Here is a 20340-nt window from a genome sequence, read left to right on the forward strand (position 1 = left end):
TTCTTTTTTTTTTACTGGCTACTGTTTTCTTTTAAAGAGGGGTCCGGACAATTTGCAGAGTGCTGGTATCCTGCATGGACGTAAATGACAACATCCGGACCTCACTGAGCACACAGACGTCCAACTTAAATCAGTGCGCACAGTTTATGAAACAAAGCCTGCAGATTGCAAATTCAACTGTAGATACAGATTTGAAAACAGCTTTTTTTTTTTTTTTTTTTTTTTTTTTTAAATGAGCCATCGGATCCTCCATGCAACAAAACTCCTGTTTTACAGCCAAATTCCAGCAGATGCCTGTCCAGTCTGTCTCCGCTCTGTTACAGCAGCAGAGCTGATAGGTTTTCACCTTGGAGTCTGGAACTCTCTGTAGCAGATGCATTCAAAACGACTTCACAACAAATCTCTCTTTTTATCTCTATTTCATTGGGCTCCAATGCTGATCGTATGGGTGGAAATGTGTCCCCCTTTGTAAGGTGTGCCACACACTGTGAGAAGTACTGATCCATCAGCAAATGTCATTCTTTTTCGTTCCATCTCAACATGTCAAATTCTGACCCGCTGACAAAATGGCCATGTCTCACATTTTTGATGAAAGATTGAAATCATCACTAACCACAGTGAAAAGATTTAATGCATTTTTTCACCTCAGCTTGTTTCCTTCCACATGACTCATCCCTGCTTTTAGTACTTCACCATGAAAGAGCCAACAGCGTTTTACTTTTCCCCAGATGAGTGCATTGGTTCTTTTCAATCTCTTGAATGGAAATTATGTTTTTCCCACTTACTGTAATAACACCTCTGAGTACTTCAAAATCACACTATTTTGATACAGGTAGTATTTTATTGTATTTCTCAACAGGCAAGGCTGCCACTATTAATGAAAATAAACACATATAACATATAACACAAATACAGTGTGTTTATTTGTTGAAAAGCTGCTTCTGAAACATTTTCATGCAATAGCACTGAAAAGCTTATAATCTTAAAGATTATAACTGAAACACCGACATGTAATGTCCCTCTCAACTAGCAGTCTCAATGTGCAGAAATGAAAGCAGGTCTGAGTTTATAATCAAAGGCTTAAATTCTGTTTACTGGCAAATACCGTTTGTATCACTTTCTACTTTTTCACTTTCTGCTTTTAAGAGCGCCAACTTCTGTAAGATAGATTTACAAACTAACATGAATGTTTTCAAATGTACAATAATTACACCACAAATCTCAAAGGGTTATCAAAGCATAAATGCTTCAATGTGATGAGTCATACAAACTTAGCGTCAATGAAAATTAGCGGGACCGGCTTGTGAAAATCAATGTTTTTTTTACTGTCAAGAACCACATGGCATCTATTTCTTAAAACTAAATCAAAACAAAATGAATAAGAACAACAACGAAATAATAAATGAACAAGAGTAGGTATACAAAGGGACACGACCTCCGGTGACGTTAACAGAATAAAACATTCTGAATGTTAAACGAGGCAATTCTGATTCTTTTAACTACGATCATTTAAAACATTATCACCATGTAGTGTTATGGAACATGTAAATAACGATATGGACGTTGAGTTCACTTTCTCTTTCTACACTTCTTCAGAAGAAAGCTGTGAAAATGAGAGGAGGGGTGGAGGAGTCGCATATGGCTGCACCCTGGTGACCTTTCGTCTCATGCCTTTTTGCCTCAACCAGGGCTTGAGGCTCCAGGCTGCAGACATACATACATACTCTTGTTGGGCCACGCAGGCTTAGGACAGTCAAACAATGGACTTGGGCCTGCACCTCTGTAAAAGCCTCATTTGAGTTATTCACTGAGATCACAAAGAGGCCTAAAAGGACTCCTTATCCCAGAATTCCCTGCGGTACTTCACACCTACGTGTGACGTAAAGGGGGGACCGGAAGCTGAGGGAGACCCCACAGGAAGGCGGCCAGGTGATAAAACTCCAAGACTTCCCTTGTTAGATCTCTTTCACGCGCTGACCTTTGGTGCTCGGAGACCTAAGAAGATCTCCTGTTTCCTGCAACAATCTTCCTTTGTTTTAAGTTTTTTTGGCGCGCAGGTAATCCGCGGCCGGCAGTGTTCTAAATTCCGAGCTCGGATTGTCCAGTGAACGCATCTCAGTTTCTCGGAGAGCGTCAGACTATAACAGATTATCAGAAAGATAACGGTCTTATTCCGTCCTGCAACGAAAGGACATCAACGGACATCTTTCCACTCGACAGAGAACCAACGAAGCCGCTCTTGACGTAAGGGACCCTCGCTGCCATCAGACGCCTCTGCTCCAGGACGGACAGAAGATCTGCTCCATCGCCGGACTCTTTTCCTTTCACCAATCGCGGACAAAGCGATTCACAAGTGAGGCTTATTTAGGTCTGGGCAGAATTAGCTTTAGAGAGTGTTTTTAACAATTGTTGATCGAAGCAGAAACTGTAATTTTTATCTTTGTTGGACCTGCGTCCTGAGTTTTAACTGTTTAAAACTCTTGTTGTTGTTTCGGACCGCTGCGTCCTATATGTGTTTAGCGTAACAGCGTTATAACCGGGTATCACTCCTCTGATCAGAAAGGCCAGTGTAAGCCGTATTAACCTGAATTCGGCTATTGGTTTGTTTCTGTGAATGAAGGGAATTACTCCGAGTTGTCGCGCGGGAGTCGGACTGTGATCCGGCCTCTTCAGGCACGCATTCCTCTTTTATTCTCTTTTATTTCCCCTTCTACGAACACACATACACACATATTCCTGTGTAAACGTACATCTGGAGACCAACTCCACCACCGCGCCATTACGCACAGAGATCTATCTCGCGGCTATCCAGACGCCTCAGAGACACAGATCGTGTAGGGCCGAACTCGGTCTCTTTTAGACCTTAAGGCCACATTTAGGCCTTTGTTAGGTGTGTGCCATCGGAAGGGCGACCACGTGGGACGAAGTAATCTTCCCCCCCCTCTCTCTCCCTTTCATCCACACGCGTACACACCCAGGTCTTTGTCAGGTTTGTGCCATCGTGAACAACCACGTGGGTACGAAGCCATCTCTCTCTCTCTCTCTCTCTCTCTCTCTCTCTCCATCTCTCTCTCTCTCTCTCTCCATTCACACCCCTTCCACAAGCCTTTGCTTGATAATGTTTGTTGCTTAGATTAGTTTATATAGTTATTTGTTTAATTAAGTTCATTGATTTTGGATTGGTGTTGCTTTGTTTAAATAAATTCTGTCATAATTTAAGAGAGCAGTTGTTTGTGATTACTGGTGTATTTACATTGTGATATAAGCTGGGTGCGAAGGCTTTGTGTACGGATTTCACACCTTCAATTTATTAAATATAGTTATTCATTATTAATAATATTAGTAATTAAATAACTAATTTGAGACTGATTTGAGTGATATTTTGGTTATATTTACCTGATTACAGGTTGGTGCCCCAAAACGAGATTAAACATAGTTTAATGATATTTTATTTATATTATTAATAATTAAGTATAATTATTAAAGAATATAACCAAAGTTGACTTGATACAACCCCAACACTCTTGTTGACATTCTCTGAACAGCTGTTGCTCTGTGTTTTGTGCAGTGACATGTGCACGTTACCACATAAATTAAAAAAAAAAAACGTTTAAACGGTTGGCGATTTTACTAAACAGTTACTGTTTTTCTAAAGGACTAGTGTTTAAAGAAGTCACACCACTAGTGACTATTTCATTAGACTATTGCTTGTCGTCCATACCCTGTCTGCCTCTGTCTCTCTTGCTGCCTCAGTGTAGGATATTTGCGGCTACAAAGAGTTTATATTTTAAATTATATCCATTAATTATCAATTTGCATTACCGTATTTTCCGCACTATAAGGCGCACTTAAAAGCCTTTAATTTTCTCAAAAAACGACAGTGCGCCTTATAATCCGGAGCGCCTTAGCCTTTACCAACAGCCTACAAACGCATTTAATACTCACACAACAAACAGAAAATAATAAATGAGAGTTCTGTAAAAAAATAATGCAATATCGACATACTTTTTTTTAAACTCTTATTTTAGGGTAGGCTACATTTTAATATTAAGTTTGTATTTATATCACATATGTTTTCCCCTTAATTTAGTTTACAACAAACAACTTTAATCTGTGTGGAGATGTTCACAGACTACAGCAGGCTGCTGTGAGATGATTTTGCTTTTGTTAAATTAGCTGCAGACACGGTGAGAGTGAACAGAGTAAAGTCCAACCGACTGTTTGACCGGGTCACGTGTGTTCCCGCCTCGGTCCGTAAAGATCACGGATCAACTGTGTGCTGCAGCACTAAAAGTAAAAAGTAAAAAGGTTCGCGTGGTGGCTGGCGCTCCAGTGCAAGTGTGTGTGTGTGTGTGTGTGTGTGTGTGTGTGCGTGTGCGTGTGTGCGTGTGCGTGTGCGTTTGCGCTGTTTGTTGGTGTGTCTCGTCCCCCGCGATGTTCACAGTCATGACAGCAGAGAGGAGCAGAGAAAAGTAGCTGCAGCTTCATCAAATGCGCTTAATACGCATAGTTTCTATATATGACTTTTTGGTAAAACATTTACCCCCCCGGTTTTACCTGCACGTCATTGCGCATGCCTGCACTCTCTCTCTTGCGCGCGCTCTCTCTCTCTCGCTCCCCCGCGCGCTCTCTCGCTCGCTCTCTCGTGCACGCAGCAATTTCATGAATAAATGAAAAATTCAATACAAACAGGTCGGAAGTATACTTGGGCTCCCAACACAGGTATCGTGTGTGGGAAACAGTGCAATGAGATGAAATTGAAATCACTTTTCTATTTTACGATTGTATTTTATATTGACTAAACATCTCGCGATCGACTGAGAATCAGTCAGCGATCTACCTGTCGATCGCGATCGACTGTTTGGGCACCCCTGCACTAACGTTTGAATTAGCGGTATCAGACTGTGTTTCTTTTACGTGTTTACAACTGAACAAGGCTGGGAGATATTGTGAATATGCACATTAACGTTTGAACAACGTTGAGTTATTGTGAATGCACTACGTATAAAACTACGTTTTGAGAGTTAAGAGAAACGTCAAAGAAATAATTTATTATTTGGGGAAATCGTCTTATGTACTTTTGTTTTTGTAGTTTTATACGTTACGTTTTATACGTATTTATATTTATATATTCACAATATCTCCCAGCCTTGTTCAGTTGTAAACACGTTCTATTCTATGCGCCTTATAATCCGGTACGCCCTATATATGAAAACAGTTCTAAAATAGGCCATTCATTGAAGGTGCGCCTTATAATCCGGTGCGCCTTATAGTGCGGAAAATACGGTAATCTTCAATATTTCCTGCAAAGTGACCCGTCAGAGACCTCTTCACTTTGCAACCTGCTCTATCAGGGAATCATTTTCCCACTTTTGGAAACACATTGTACTTGACTGGCTTCTCGGGATGTGATATAACTGTTTATAAAGAGGGTAACACCACAGTCTGCCTCTGTGACCTTTCTGGATCTGTCTGACACCCTACTCCCCTAAACCCTATACTGCGTATAGAATTAGGTATATGATATAATCTCTAATTTGACACATGGTCCTGCAGGACCCAACACAAGGAGTTAGCTGCAACTTGCTTCTTTTTCTTTCAGTTCAGCTCAAGACTCCAAAGACCAAACTGAGAAGTCTTTATTTCATAAACTACAGACTACAGACTTCAGAGTTTTTTGTTTAGCTCATGAGTATAGTTTTATGTTTTTTTAAGTGGCATTTTGCATTATAAGCACAAATTAGATGGTTTTGTCCACTTTTTTGATCTTGTAATGTCAGGATGGGCTGACCTACCTGTGCTTGTGTGTCTGTGTGTTGATGGAGCTGAGCAGACGTCTCCCTGAGCAGATGAAGGACTCATGTGTGATGTCTGGATGATGAGGGCCTTCTGATGGTCCGACAGCGCCTGGATGTTCCCCCACACTCGCAGCCAGCCAGACACACAGGAAAAATTTGCGCCTTGATCACAGAAAAACAGATTTATTTCATTTATTTGCGAGGCTTTTTTTTAAGTCAAATGTACCTTCTCACATCCTAAAACACAAAATCTAAGTCACCCTGGACTCAGCTGTAGACTCCCTTCTTCACAATGACTCCAGGGAAACAGACATCTGAAACACTGTCTGACTTTTAGGAGTCAATATCTCCCTTGAGCCAGTTAACTCTGTTATCTCTTTTGAGCAAACACTATTTATCAAAGCAGAAAAATAAGCCAGCCATTTATTGAATCAGCCAAATAAAAAGTCCTCTAATGCTTTAGAATACGTTTTTAAATCTGAATGCTCCAGACTGTCACACCCAGAGGTCAGATCCACATGTGAGTGCTATCATGGAGGCTCTAAATAAACCCAATGAAAGAAATTAATTTACTGTATTATAACAACAGGTATGATTTCTACACGCATCATTTTTCTGATTAACTTTTGGTATAATGAAATGTAGACATTTTTTAATAAAAAATATTATGATTACCTAATATTTTATATTGTATTAAGAGCCCTTTGGCTCCACCTTCATTTTTACATGTTTTCTTTTTTATTGCCTTGCCTTCTTCTACGTGATGTTTGCATATGTCATAAGTAATAAGTTAAATGTTCCTTCCTACACTCTAATGATGTCAGTCAAAATGAACCTGAGCGCTCATTTATAATGAGTGCGTGCAAAGTTTTCCTAAAAAATCTGTATTCATCAAATAGTGCGGACAGCAGTCCTGGACTTTAATGATTTGTTCTCACAACTGAAAGACTTTCTCTCTCTCTCTGTGCATATACAGCACATCATATTACTGCATGTATCTATCTGTAAATCTCAGTCACTAACCACCTACTTTCCTGGGAGCTCCTGAGCTCTCTTAGGCTCCTCAGGATCGTGGGTGGACGGCCTGCACAACACTCATTTCTATGCGTAAGCATGGTCAGAGCAGACCTTATATTTAAACACATTCATACTAAGTAAGAGTACAAGTTGATCAATTCCATTCTTAGCATGGGAATATTCCTACACACACATCTGAGCATATGCACTGTTGATAAATGAGGCCCCTGGACTTTAATGATTTGTTCTCACTACTGAAAGACTTCTTCTTTTCCCCTATTTTACTACAACACAATGGTAGCAGTGTCCCGCTGTGCTGACTAGAATTTCTCCTCCTGTCCCACTGAACTCAGATGTCACTAATTTTTTCTGTCCTCTTTTTCTTACTTTATTTGGACAAACACTATTTCTTAAATCTGAAGGATGAGCTGGACATTTCTTAAATTTGCAAAGAGCTAAATGTAAAATTTCAATGTAAAAAAAGTTGTCTCACCTTGGAGATACAAGGCAGAGATCCCACAGTGACACCTCTGCTCGAGGTAATCGGCCACCTCAGCCACTTTCTTCCCCCGGATCAGAGCACTGCAGTCTGTGACAATAACAGAAGATGTCAGCTTTTATGAATGCTTATTTACTCTCTGCTAAACATCGGACAAAATCTGGGTGCTTTTTTTTTTTAAATCAACCCATATTCTCAAATCAAAAAGTCGAAAGCCTATCTGCCCTGTTTTAAACATTTTTAAAAACTGTTTGCCTCACCTCCTGATTGCTCGTGCCACTCACTGGCCAAGGGTCCGAGGCAGAGGTCAATGTGACTTGAAAAGGCGGAGCTTGGACAAAGGTTGGTGCTGTGAGGTGTGGGGGATGAGCTCGTCCAAGAGGAGGCGCTTCTCACCTCACAGCATGAACAACGGCTGAGTGAGACAGGGCCATCTTTTACCGACCTGCACAGGTATGCAACAAGACAAACATACAGTAAACACACAGTAAAAGTAATACAATGTGTTCAGGTGGCTGGAACTACCTCTTCCTTTCTGGACATTACTAAAGGGGTGCCCCAAGGTTCAGTGCTAGGACCCATTTTATTTGAAAAATCTATATAAACAATCTCTGTAATAACTTGTCAAATGCAATGTATCATTTTTATGCAGACGACACCATTATTTATTGCTGTTCAACCTCACTCACCCAGGCTTTTGAGTTTTTACAAGCTGCTTTTAATGTTATCCAGTCTCGTTTATATGATCTTAAATTGGTTTTAAACACAGATAAAATCAAGCTCATGGTTTTCCCTCATACAAAGGTGCTACCACAGAACATTACAAATATTGAAACATCTAAAGGAAAACCTATAGAGCAGGTTTTAAAGTACAAGTACTTGGGTTTTATCCTAGATCAGGAGCTTTCATTTAAAGCTCATATCAATAATCTGGTCACTAAACTATGCATGAAGCTTGGGTTCTTTTTTAGAAATAGAACCTGCTTCTCTCTCAGGGTCAGAAAGAAATTAGTGACAGCGACCTTCTTGCCCATTCTTGATTATGGGGACGTGCTTTATTTGAGTCATCCAAATTGAGATTTGTCACTGGCTGTGGTCGTCTCACCCACCATTGTGAATTGTATTTGAAATCGAACTTGCCTTCTTTGAGTGCATGCAGATATGCACATTGGCTGACCCTAATTTATAAGGCTCTTTTAGGCTTGATTCCTTTATATTTGTGTGCTTTATTGCAGAGAACAAGCAGTCGCTATGCCTTGCGTTCTTGTAACACACTTGTTCTATCTGTTCCTCGGGTAAGGACTGTATTAGGAAAAAGAGCTCTCAGCTTTGCTGCCCCCTCGGCATGGAATACTCTACAGACTGAATTAAAACTCCCTGAACTTATTCCACTTGGAGCTTTACGTTCTATCTTGAGGGACAGACAGCATGAGACCATTGAACAGTGCCTGTGTTTTTAAAATCTTAAATTGTTGTGTCACAGCTCCCACACTTTCTTTTTTATTGAAAACACTATGTTGTTAATCTATACTGTCACTTCATTGTGACTGTCACTGTTCTTATGACATGTGCTGCTGACCTCTTGGCCAGGTCACCCTTGTGGAAAGAGATCCTGATCTCAATGGGTTCTTTATCTGGTTAAATAAAGGTTAATAAATTAATAATAAAAAATTGCGATGCAATGAGTTATTGAAAACATTAACAGCATGACGAGAAGTAAAACATAAATTAAAACCAGTTAGTTGATATTATGTTGAAACAAATGAACACTGATTCCTTGTACAAACAAAAATGCTTTCCAATAAATTGCAGTAAACAGTGTGTAAAAAATGTGACCCTGCTGGCAGTTATTGAAACACACTGTAAACTTACATGCAAGGAGACAAGACATGATGTAAAAAAAAAAACACTGCAGAAATCCAACATGGCAGACAAAGTAAAAGAGTCTGACAGTTTGTTTGCCTTTACATTAGTGCTACGTGTAATTGGACATATTCACAGTATGTTTTTCAGGGATGCATGTGTAAAAACAGCATCATAGCTAAACTTTATGAAAATAACTCTTAAATAAATCATCTTGTTTGATCTGACATGAATGTTGTTTTAATCTATCATCGTCTGGTAGTTTAATCTTAATCTGTGATTTCACTTGTAAGGATGACATTCGGAGCACATTTCTGCTTTAAGAGGGAGAGAGGGGAAGCCAGCTGAAGCGCTGCCTCGATAAGTGGATATAAAATTGGATACGTCTTTTTGGAAACTTTGCAATCATCTTATCGATCCCATAAAAAGATAGCACTGAAGCAATATGGATGCTGTGGTAGAAAGGCTGCATTTAGCCAATCCCTGCCACAAATCCTGGGTTTCCCACAAGGAAATTAGTTTGTGTGAAGAAAGTAGATACCCACCTCTTCCCTCCCCTCAGGCAATGTTTTTTTTTTTTTGCTGAGGACAATTTGACGTTAAGAATAGGAAAAATCACAGCTGAAAAAATGAAATAACGAGGGTTTATTCTATTCAGTAGCTTTGGATTCAGGGTCCTTTATTGTCCATGCTGACTAACAAGCATAATGTCACTCTGCTTTTCCATCAATAAAACCAATAACATGAAAAACACTTTCACTGATTATCAAATCTGCTTCTAGAACAGAGCTGTAGTTGTACCCACATGCTCCAGTTGACGGGTTGTTTTGATTTGTTTTAATCCAGTCTTATAAATTTAACCTGCCCTGGTAAAAAAACATAACATGGAAGTGTTTTGCCCGACCCAATTCAGATAATCAGAAGAAGGCTTTTACATGACTTCCTTTAACAGTCTGAAAAAAGTTCTAACATATTTTAAGGTCTCGATGGTTCATGTTGTTGGATTTTGCTCACCTCAGAGCTGGAATCACTTGTCTCCCTCTGCTGGTAGAAAGAGAGGAGAGCAGCTGCTGCTTTTCACTGAACACAAGAACATCTCTGAGACTGGAGTTTGTCAGCGCAGTTCCAGCTCTGCAAACACTGAACAGGTCATAGCAGAGGACCACCGCTCCTCGTACCGGCACTGTTGAGCCTTCTGGGAAAGTCTGATCTATGCAGGAGAGAGAGGAGGTGAAGGCGTGCAAAGAGCATAAGGTGAAAAAAAAAACAGGGATAAGAAGAGTTAACGTAGACAGGAAGTCTTTTTATTTGTTTCCTTTAACAAAGTCTTATTCATGTCTCACCTGCTCCAGTGACATTTCCCACTATATAAAATCCATCCTGGTCGATAGATCCTGTAAGAGGAAGGGCAATGACGGTCCCACTGCGCTCCTGCTCGAACACAGTGAGTACCAGGCCCTGCAGGTCCGTCAGAGGAGGCCCGTGTAGTTCCACGAAAGCCCTCTGCTGGCTATGATTGGTCCAATGTCCACTAGCCACCTCACTGATGACCACGCCCTCAGGGGCTGGAGGGGGACGGGGGCAGCTGTTCTCCCTCAGTGGGGTGGGTGGAGCCACCTGTTGGGATTGATTATTATAAATGTGTATACAATAAGGGTACATCTGCTTTTTATGTAATGGCAAAAATAGAACAGAGCTGGTTACAGTTTTGCTCAAAATCTACAAAGAACTTGCTAAATATTTAAAGGAAAAGGACAGCATTCTGAGAAAGAGTTTCCTAAAGTCTCTTTGTGTGAGGATTTATGACAGAAACAGAACAGAAACAATCCAGTACATAATGATTCCTAAAGCAGACTTTTTTGTGTGTTTCCTCAGGGACTTGCAGATACTTCATAGAAATATGATGACATAGATAAAGTGTTAGTCCTGAATAAAATGCAAACAAAGTCTGTACAGTGTACATATGAATTTCACTTGAAAGGAAATCTTGAAGAGACATTCAAATATATTCAACAGAATACTGCATGTTCATTTCTCTATGACTTTCTGTACGATTTCCTGAAGTGTACATTTTAAGCGTCACAACCGCAAATACATACTGTGTTGTTTCCTTTTTCAAAACGGCAACAATCTGTTGCCAAGCAACTTGTAACCCCATATAACACAGCTCGAGTATGAACTCAAACTCTTATGCAATAACTCACAGCCAATTCAGTCTGTGAGTCCAGTGCTAAAGCCTATGTGTGAAGATTGAAAATAGACCTGTGACAAGACTGCAAAAAGTTAAGACACACAGAGAGGCCCAATAAGGCCTGTAAGATCAAAGCATCATTTTAACACATCAATTTGTGAATGGATAAAAAATTAGACATAATGCATTAGTAAGAGAGTTTAAGAGGTGCTGGCAGATGGACAAAGGTGGACAGCCTGTTTTTCCTCTTGCTGCTAAGCTTAGCTTACTGCCCTCTTAATGTAGCTTAATATTTAGCCTATAGAGAGTAATGGTAGTATCCGCCTCTGATACAGTCTATAGCCTGATCCCATACTATAATAGTCTACCTATCAGATTTAGTACAGTGATGGAATAATGAAATTGGTACAGCTCTAGAATATAGATACATAAGTAGTATCAATATTTGTTGTGTACAAATAAGCTAAAATGGTGACCTATTCCTATTACTGCATCTCTCTTTTACCATTGTTTAATTCTGTTAATTTTTAAAGAAGAGTTAATTGCGAGTGTATTAGCCTCTAAGCTAACAAAGCCATGTACCATGACTTAAACCTTTCTCTCTGTACTCACAGAAAAAGCTGACAGGTCGTAGGGGTAAAGGCCTCGACAGCGGCTCAGGGCCTCATCCCCAGGCAGAACCTCTGGATCCTCCAGCAGGGGCAGCTGTCCTGGAGTCAGAGCTTTACTCAGCTCCTGTGCTTCCCTGTCTGATCCCCTCTGCCGGTACACGACTGCATCCAGCAGGCCTCTGGTGGGGATGCCTCTCTGCGTGGCTGACGGCGGGCCAAAGGGGCTGCGATAGAGTGCCACAGCGTCTGGTCCATTCTGGATGGTATTTGGGGGCAGACGGAGTGATGGAGCCGGCACCAACCGGTCGCTGCCCAGCAGGAAGTATCCCTTGGAGGTGGTGAAGTGTCCACTCAGGCTGATCTCTCTGTAGGGTCTGTTGTTGTGTGCACTGAACAGCAGGATCCAGATGCCCTGCAGGGACACACGGCGTCCTGAAGGATGCCACAGCTCAATGTACTCGCCATCCTCAGCTGCACCGGGTGTGTCAGTGTTCAGCTCATTGATCAGGAAGTCAGTGTTCCCCCAGGGCGGGAGGTGAGGCGGTGAATCTGTCCCTCCTGGAATCACTAAAGCATTAAGGATATATTATAAGTAAGCTACTGTGGAAGGATTTGTTTGACTTCATCTTGGCATAGTTTCTGTCCCGATTTAACAAACAACATGAATCACATTCTTTTCAGAGCTTTCACATGCTGCATGGTGGATTCTGTTACTTGTTGACACTACAAGGTTAGCTGCTTCCAGCCTTTTACAGAAGTATCACTGATCAGAACATGAGGCAGGAAACTGTAAGGAGGGATTTAACATAATTAGAAAACAGCACCTGCAACACTATCTGTTTTTCTTCAATGCTGTGTTGCAATGGGACACAAGGACATTTGAAGTACATTTGAATACTTTGTTATTACATGTTTACTGCATTCATGCAATACCTAAAACAAGGCATTAGGTGGCAGTATTTCACAATTCATCTAAAAAGGAAAAATCACATCATTTTAAGGTGAAGGCAGAAAAACCTTTACAATAATCTCTTAAACCTGTTGTCTTACTACATTAGTAAGGCAGACTTTGCCAACTGGGTTGGTGTAATGCCAATTTGTCATTTTCTGTTTCAGATTAATTTTATCTCATCTAGTTTCTCCTAAAAAGAATAAAAGCCTCATCAGATGCTGAGACTACAAAATAAGATGAGTTAAATGAGACGTAGCGATGTCTTAAGACAGAAAAAAAATTCTAAAAACGTAATCTTGTTTGTTTATAACACTCAAACTTTTTTTAGATTGTCTAACAAAACGTTGGGCTTTGTAAATTCTGCTATTTTGCTGCTGAGAACTCTACAGTGTGTAACCTTATTTCAGCAACCTGACAATGTTTTGTAAAAAGTCTTCTGGGTGATGAGTCATCATGGAAGAAAACACTGGATTTGTTCTCAACATCATAACTTCCTGTACCTGTCATTTCTATAACAGCAGTTTCTTTCTGGAATAGTATCCTCTAAAAACTCTCAGTTCTTACATTTTTCCACTTTTGTTCCATTCTAGCTTTGGTCCTTGGTTCCTCAGCTTGTAAATGACAAAACCTTTAACTTCCCTGAGGTCAGCGTTTGACTTTGAGCATGTGTATCCTTAGAATAACAAACATAAATCTGAGACTTTATGGTTCTACAATTCATTCGGCAGACACATTTGTCCAAAGTGACGTACATCAGAGAGTAACTACAACAACTTGATTTGTTTTTCTGTTCTAATCAGCATCAAAACTATCCTAAATATCATTATCGTCATCATCAATATCATGATCTATATCATTAAGTGTGTCGGTGTTTATGACAGAGCTGGGTCTTTAGCTTTTTCTTAAAGATGCAGAGGGACTCTGCAGATCGAATGGAGTTTGGTAGTTCATGTCACAACCACCGGGGGGCGACAGAGGAGAAGAGTCTAGCTCGAGACTTAGGGCCCTTTTTTGAAGGTAAGATCAGACGCCTTTCATTAGCAGAGCTTAGTGGTTCCTGAAGATAAAAAAAAGTTTTTCCTTGAAGTGTAGATCTTTATACAACAACAGCCAAGTATTCAACAAACAACGACAGTCTCACCATACGGATGAGTCATCCTACATTTCCCACAGCTTCACATGACCTTCCTCTTTTCCTAAAACGTCATGTTGCCACATATAATTAAGTTAAGCTCCTCATTATATTTACTTTTACAAAAAATCATCACTTGGCCTTTTATTCTGTCTACATCTCATTAATAATATCAATTTATCATGCACACTGTTTCAAATCACAACCCCCAACATTTAAACATAAACTTTTGTATGTGTAGACCCATCTCAAAAAGGCACAGATGTGACAAAGATTAAAATAAAATAAAATGATAATCTTCTTCTTTAATTACTAACTACTTCAAAGCTGCAAAGTTACACTGCCATACATTTAAAACACTGACATTAACATAATGAAGTTACACTGTCTAATTCCAGTTTAAGTTACATGTGGAAATCATAATCTGAGGAACTAATGTAAGGTTTATAACTTTTTCATCAGCTGAAATGTTGTATGATAACCTTTCTTTAAAAGTTTAGCATACAGGCAAATAAAAAATAGAAAAGGGGTTTGACCACAAATCTGAGACATTGCCATTACGGGGCATGCACTGAAACCACTCAGCTAACAAGGCCCAACCTAGCAGATGTATTTTGATATATGGAAATAAATGGATCATAAATGAGTGACATAAGTCAGAACCCTACACATAAGAAAAGTAATTGATTGAACATTTGCTTATAAATTGTAGGGAGCTTAGGCATCGAGTAAAGTCTGTTTGCCAACCATATAGGTTTCATTTTCCCTCCCTCACCATGTGTAAACTGAAGAGAGAAAGCAAAACTCTAGTTTTCTGTCAGAGCAGGATATAATAATTATCTTGGGCTGGGGAAAATGTGCCTTGCTCAAGAACGTGAATTGAATCTTCCAAGGTTTTTCAAAGATACAGATCTTAATCGTTCTGACCATTCAACATGAATTCAGGAGTCCTGAAGCACATTCAAACACTCACCAATACTGTGAGGGCAGATCTTTGGCCAGGGGCACTGGTTGGGCTGTCCTGGAGTTTGTGGGGCCTCCCAGAAGACCCCAGGGTCTCTGGTCCAGGTGGCCACACCACACCGACTCAGATAGAAGCCTCCCTCTCTTAAACTAGAGAAATAAAAAAACATTTATATAATGTAACATTTTGTGTTGGTTTGAAAATTAATTGTTAACAAATAAAAGGTACGGGATGATGCTTTCCAACCAAACTTCACTTAAATACAAAGAAATTTGTTCTAATGCACATTTTTATCCTTTTTAGCCAAGTCAGCAGAGTCTCCAAACTGGCACTTAAATTGAGACTGAAATATCTAAGGGGTGATATTCTTGTATTCATGACATTCTGTACTGAAACACAGCACTCAGAGGATAAATCCTACTCAATTAAGTAAACCCCTGACTTTGCCCTAGAATTTCACTTTTTTTTTTTAGTTATTTTCTCCGCAAAATAAATTGCCATAAAATTTGGTACAGGCGTCTAGGGTGTCATTACAATCAGTTGTGATGATTTTAGTCATTATGCCACTTTTTTTGTTTGGTCCAAAATGTTAATTTTCAACTAATATCTGGCAAAAGTTTGGACACTCCTATGTACTTAGTTTGGTGCTCATTAGTAGGTGTGGAAATCAAAGTTCATCCTGATAGGATCGTCTATTGGTTCTTTGGACAATGATACTACAGTGTTTCCCTTAGGCAGACGGACGCCGACACAAACACTTGAAGGAATCTTGGTGTTGATGCGTTACTTTTAATGACAGCTGTCCTTTTCTATAGAAAGGTATCCTTAAATGACTTCTTTCCCTGATTTCAGACTCTATCCACTATCCTATCTCTACAATAAAGGAACAAAAAGCCCAAAAATAAATCTTCACCCTAAATCACCCTTATATAATGGTAGGGGAAACACTGTACTACATTTGCTGATATCACAAAGTGTTTCACAATACGGTTTAGTTCTGATTCTATTTAAAGGCCTCAGATTTGTATTAACCTATATCATAGGTTGATTTATTGAAACAAGTTAAACGTTTATCAACTAACAAAAACAACTTAAATATTACTTAACAATTGGATCCCTGAATTATTTTTTAATATAAAGAAAAAAAAGATTTATACTTTTTTCAGTGAATCATACAGATGACATAAAGATCAATGTTTACCTTTACATTGATGATATAGAATCACTTATCATTGAATCAAAATTTTTCTCCATACTGATGTGTCATACGGTAACACCCATTTTTATTAGCAAGGATGCTAACTCAAACACTGTAATATCTGCTCATATTTGATATGTTGGCATAGTCTTTTGAAGCATGTTAGCTTGCTCTCAGTAGTATGTTTCTTTAAGCTAAATTTTTTTAAATTTCTTTTTATTAGTTAACAAAACTTGATGGTTGATTTTTTTGAGAGTTGTTCCGCAAAATGTCTTGAAGTGTCTGAGAGCCTGCATGTGACTGCTGCTGTTCCCCAGTGATTCACACAGCAAACAAGAAAACAGTGTTTTAGGAAAGAGGAACAGTAGTCATCAGCTGACCATTTCCCCCCTTGAGTGAAACACATCTTGATGTGTCACAACACTTGAGAGTGGCCTAAAAAAATAACCGCTGAATATATCTGACATGGCCTAAAGAACATCACAAGCCCCTCCACACTCACTCCTGTGCGTACTACAGTCATATTGGCATGGTGTAACTCTTGAGAGTAACACAGTAGGAAAGCCTTTAGTGTCTATCATAGACTCTTGCCTGTTGCTGAGTTGGTAGGGATGTCTGCCTGGGATGAGAGTCTCTGTGAGGTTGGCACTGGGCCTGTTTCCAGGTCCAGCAAACACAAAAGCATCCAAAGGCTGTATCTGGCTCAGAAAACTGCCAACAGGGAAGTCTGTTGCTCTGCCACTGTAAATAGCCACTGCCCCAGACTCATCTCCTGAGAAGAAATAATAACAGGAACAAAGAATTTACAGTGAAACAAAAGTGAGTGAATGAAAAGGACCAAGCGTAGCTAACGTTAGAAGCAGCTTAGCTGGCAGCCTCTCCTGACCACCTGTGTCTGCAGATGAGAGTCAGAGACACTCACATTTTAACATGGAATGGTTTTATTTGTGTTATTTACCCATTTTAATAATCTTTATGTTTTCATTTAAAAATATACAGCCTTGAAATGTGTGACTGGAAAACACTGATTACAGTTATTTAACTCAACTAATGTTACACTCTCTGCTAGCGCCACACTATTGTCTTTTTTCTCACATGATAAATATTGTTACGATAAACATCCTCCATATATCCTTAGAATTATTTCTTAATTTCTGCTCTGAAACAAAATTTGCTCGTGGTATATTTTAAATGGCTACCAATTTTGAGAAGATACATGTGATTATGTTGAGGGGGCAAAAGTCAATGCAATGACTGGTGTACTTGCAGAGTCAACATTTTAGGCTGTATCCAAGGCTTTTTTCATTGTTTCATTTCATTGCTTCATTATGGATGAATCAGTATTGGTATCGGAATCAGATACTGCCCAAAATGTGAACTTTGGGTACCAGTGGATACACAGTAAATGAACCGATCTGTTACTATTACCAATTAGCTCCTAAAGATCTATCAGATAAATTAACATATGACAATTACAAACAACAATGGTGTGCAACCAAGAAATGAAATGTTAGTAAAAGCTAGCAAAATGTTTACAAAAAGTGTCATTTGACCAAAATAATGTATATTTTTAAACAGAAACTTGGCATTTGCCAGTACTTAAATCTAGGTATTAAAATCGGTATCAGGATATAAATTTATGGAACATTTCCCCTTGTGGTATAAATAAAGTGCACCTTCTTCAAATATTGCATTTCAGGCACTGATAGATGCATTTGAAATACTAGTACAGGTTTTAGAAGGTGTCTAATGATGACCCTCAGCCCACTGACCTTTCATGAAGCTCTTCTCTATTGTCATGGAGATCAACCCATTCCTTGTGTTGTCCACATTCACATTTGCGCTCACACTGACCCGGTCCGTCTTCCCATCCAACACCACCAGCACCAGAGGACCTGCAGCGGAGGCCTCTGTCAGCTCCACAAACCCGTCCACCTGCCCTCCTCCCAGCTTCAGCTCAGTAATGACAGGCATGGTTGCTGGACTAAGAGATGCGGTGCAATTGTTCCTCTGACCCGGGGAGGGGGAGGACACCTGAAAGCCCCAGCGATCTTCAGACAGCAGACACCTCTCGATTGACTCGTCACCCTCAAGCGCAGTCTCATCCTCGACAAAGGCCGGCTCTCCTGGGGTCAGAGTTTCAGCCAGGAACTCTGCACCCCCCGTGCGACGGGTCATGTACACGACGGCATCCACCAGTCCATGAGATGTGACGTTCATCTTTTCATTGTATCGAGCAGCAGACGTGTGGTAGAGGACGACGGCGTCCGGGCCGTTCTGGACGGTGTTGGGGGGCAGGAGGATGGCAGGTTTGGGCAGCATGTCCACAGAGCCTACCAGAAAGAATCCTCTGTCGTCCGTGCTCTGACCTTTGAGATCCAGCACCTTGTAGGCTACATTTCCATTCCCATTGTAGAAGACAAGCGTGTAGCCGTCCAGTGACGCCCGCTGTCCACTAGTGTGGTACAATTCCACAAATTCAGTGGTGTCCAATCTTGGGTTGTCAGCGTTGATCTCGCTGATGATGAGGCAAGGTTCACAACAGACAACTGCCATCATGCAGATAGACACAACACAGGCCAAACTAACCTCCATGATGTTTCCTTAAAATGCTTGGACAGAGCAGATTCTGGAAAAAAAATAAAAATAAATGAATAAAGGACCACAATTTTTTCAAGGAAATAAAAGAACTGAATGGTTTGCAAACTGAAGTAATAGTGTGATTTCATTCATACAACACATCTGAAACTACATCTTAGCCACATAAAAGCAAAGGTTAGTGAAGCATGCTCACAACGTTTACTACAGCAGACTCCCTGCAGGACTAACCTCATAATGTCATGAAATAGTCTTCTATGAGTGTATTTATTGTTCATGGTGACATTGGGAATGCACGTCTTCTGCATGAGTCATGAAATGTTGCGAAACAGGCTGGCAAGCAGATGGAAAGTTTGTATTCAACGGACCGGTCAAATGGTTCATTTAGCAGTAAATTGACGCGATATCATAGAAGTTACTGGAAGTTTAAAGGCTAATAAAGAGGAGCCGTGTCGTTTCTCGGGGTCAAATTTGGATATGTGATGCTATTTACAAATTCAACATCAACCTCAATACATTCAAATCGCCACAACTTGAAGGTTAGCTAACTTGTCATAAGGGACTACATTAGTGTGCATGAGTAACTCTTGTTAATGTATTTTAATGGGAGAAAGCGTTAAAATGTGCCTTGAAATCATCCCATCCTACCACAGTTATTCCAGTCACGGTTTAGGCTGCCATGCATCTTTCCGTTCAAAAAAAAAAAGCCTGTCAATCTGCTTTCTATCAGTGCCACACAAGGTTCCTTAAAGACGTCCTAACTTACCGTGTTTCCTCCTTCCTTGTCGCCCAGGTGTCGTGCGCTGCTCGGTTCAAACTACGCAGTTAGAAATCAAATTGTTTTATCTACCCGCCGGAAATAATCTTTGGTAAAGTTTGTTTTCTGTCCTCCGCCGCTCCCTTCATTCACAAAGCAGCACTTTCTCCCCCCGGACTGTGGGCGGTCAGACTGACTGAGGGGGATGATGCCTGCCAGGGAAGCTCTCTTTTTTTTCTTTCTACGACTCAGTAAACCATTCAGACATCCACAGCTGAAGATAAAACTCAAAGTAAACCAAGAGAAACGTGCTCTTTGACGAATAAAACACGTCTCAAATATTTCATGATTTTAGTACAAAATAACACCATCGCATCGAGTTCATCCCAAGAAGCCTCGTAAAAGACCTGAAGGGGGCCCCTGACCCCACTTTGTAAAATACGGGAGAGCGGGGTCAGTTATAACACTTAACTGACAGCCAAAGATCCCCCCAAATTAGATCAGTTGACCTCAGTTCAGTTTTAGTTTGAGCAATTTTTCAAAGCTTTTGCTTCATCTGGAAAGTAGTGTTTAGTGTTTGAAGGAGAAAAACAAATGTTGCTGTTTGCTGTGTTGAAATACTCTAAAAAAAACAACATAGTAAAAGTTAAAGTACAAAAGTTTGTTAAAGGCTTTATATGTGATTTTTCACACTTAAATATAATATAAATCAAGCATATCCTCTGAAAATAACTCTATGAGTCATGACTGTCTACAATGG

General features: G+C 40.0%; 1 protein-coding gene across 2 annotated transcripts in view; it reads right to left on the reverse strand.

The window, feature by feature from the left end:
- The window catches only part of si:ch211-183d21.1 (uncharacterized), a 28809-nt gene extending 9029 nt beyond the window's left edge, over positions 1-19780 (reverse strand). Inside the window, exons 1-10 of one of the 2 annotated variants that reach the window (XM_065949826.1) lie at positions 19590-19780; positions 17998-18854; positions 16817-16997; positions 15037-15176; positions 11981-12546; positions 10521-10794; positions 10192-10387; positions 7575-7759; positions 7309-7404; positions 5796-5960 (exon numbers count right to left, since the gene is read on the reverse strand). In XM_065949826.1, coding sequence (XP_065805898.1) covers positions 5796-5960; positions 7309-7404; positions 7575-7759; positions 10192-10387; positions 10521-10794; positions 11981-12546; positions 15037-15176; positions 16817-16997; positions 17998-18820 — 2626 coding nt within the window. In that variant the 5' untranslated portion in view covers positions 18821-18854; positions 19590-19780. The remainder of the gene's footprint in view (positions 1-5795; positions 5961-7308; positions 7405-7574; positions 7760-10191; positions 10388-10520; positions 10795-11980; positions 12547-15036; positions 15177-16816; positions 16998-17997; positions 18855-19589) is intronic. The other variant, XM_020637643.3, reaches the window with a different exon arrangement.
- Between the last annotated feature and the right edge of the window lie 560 nt (positions 19781-20340).

The sequence above is a fragment of the Labrus bergylta genome, chromosome 21 (assembly GCF_963930695.1).
Source record: "Labrus bergylta chromosome 21, fLabBer1.1, whole genome shotgun sequence".
Lineage (NCBI taxonomy): Eukaryota > Metazoa > Chordata > Actinopteri > Labriformes > Labridae > Labrus > Labrus bergylta.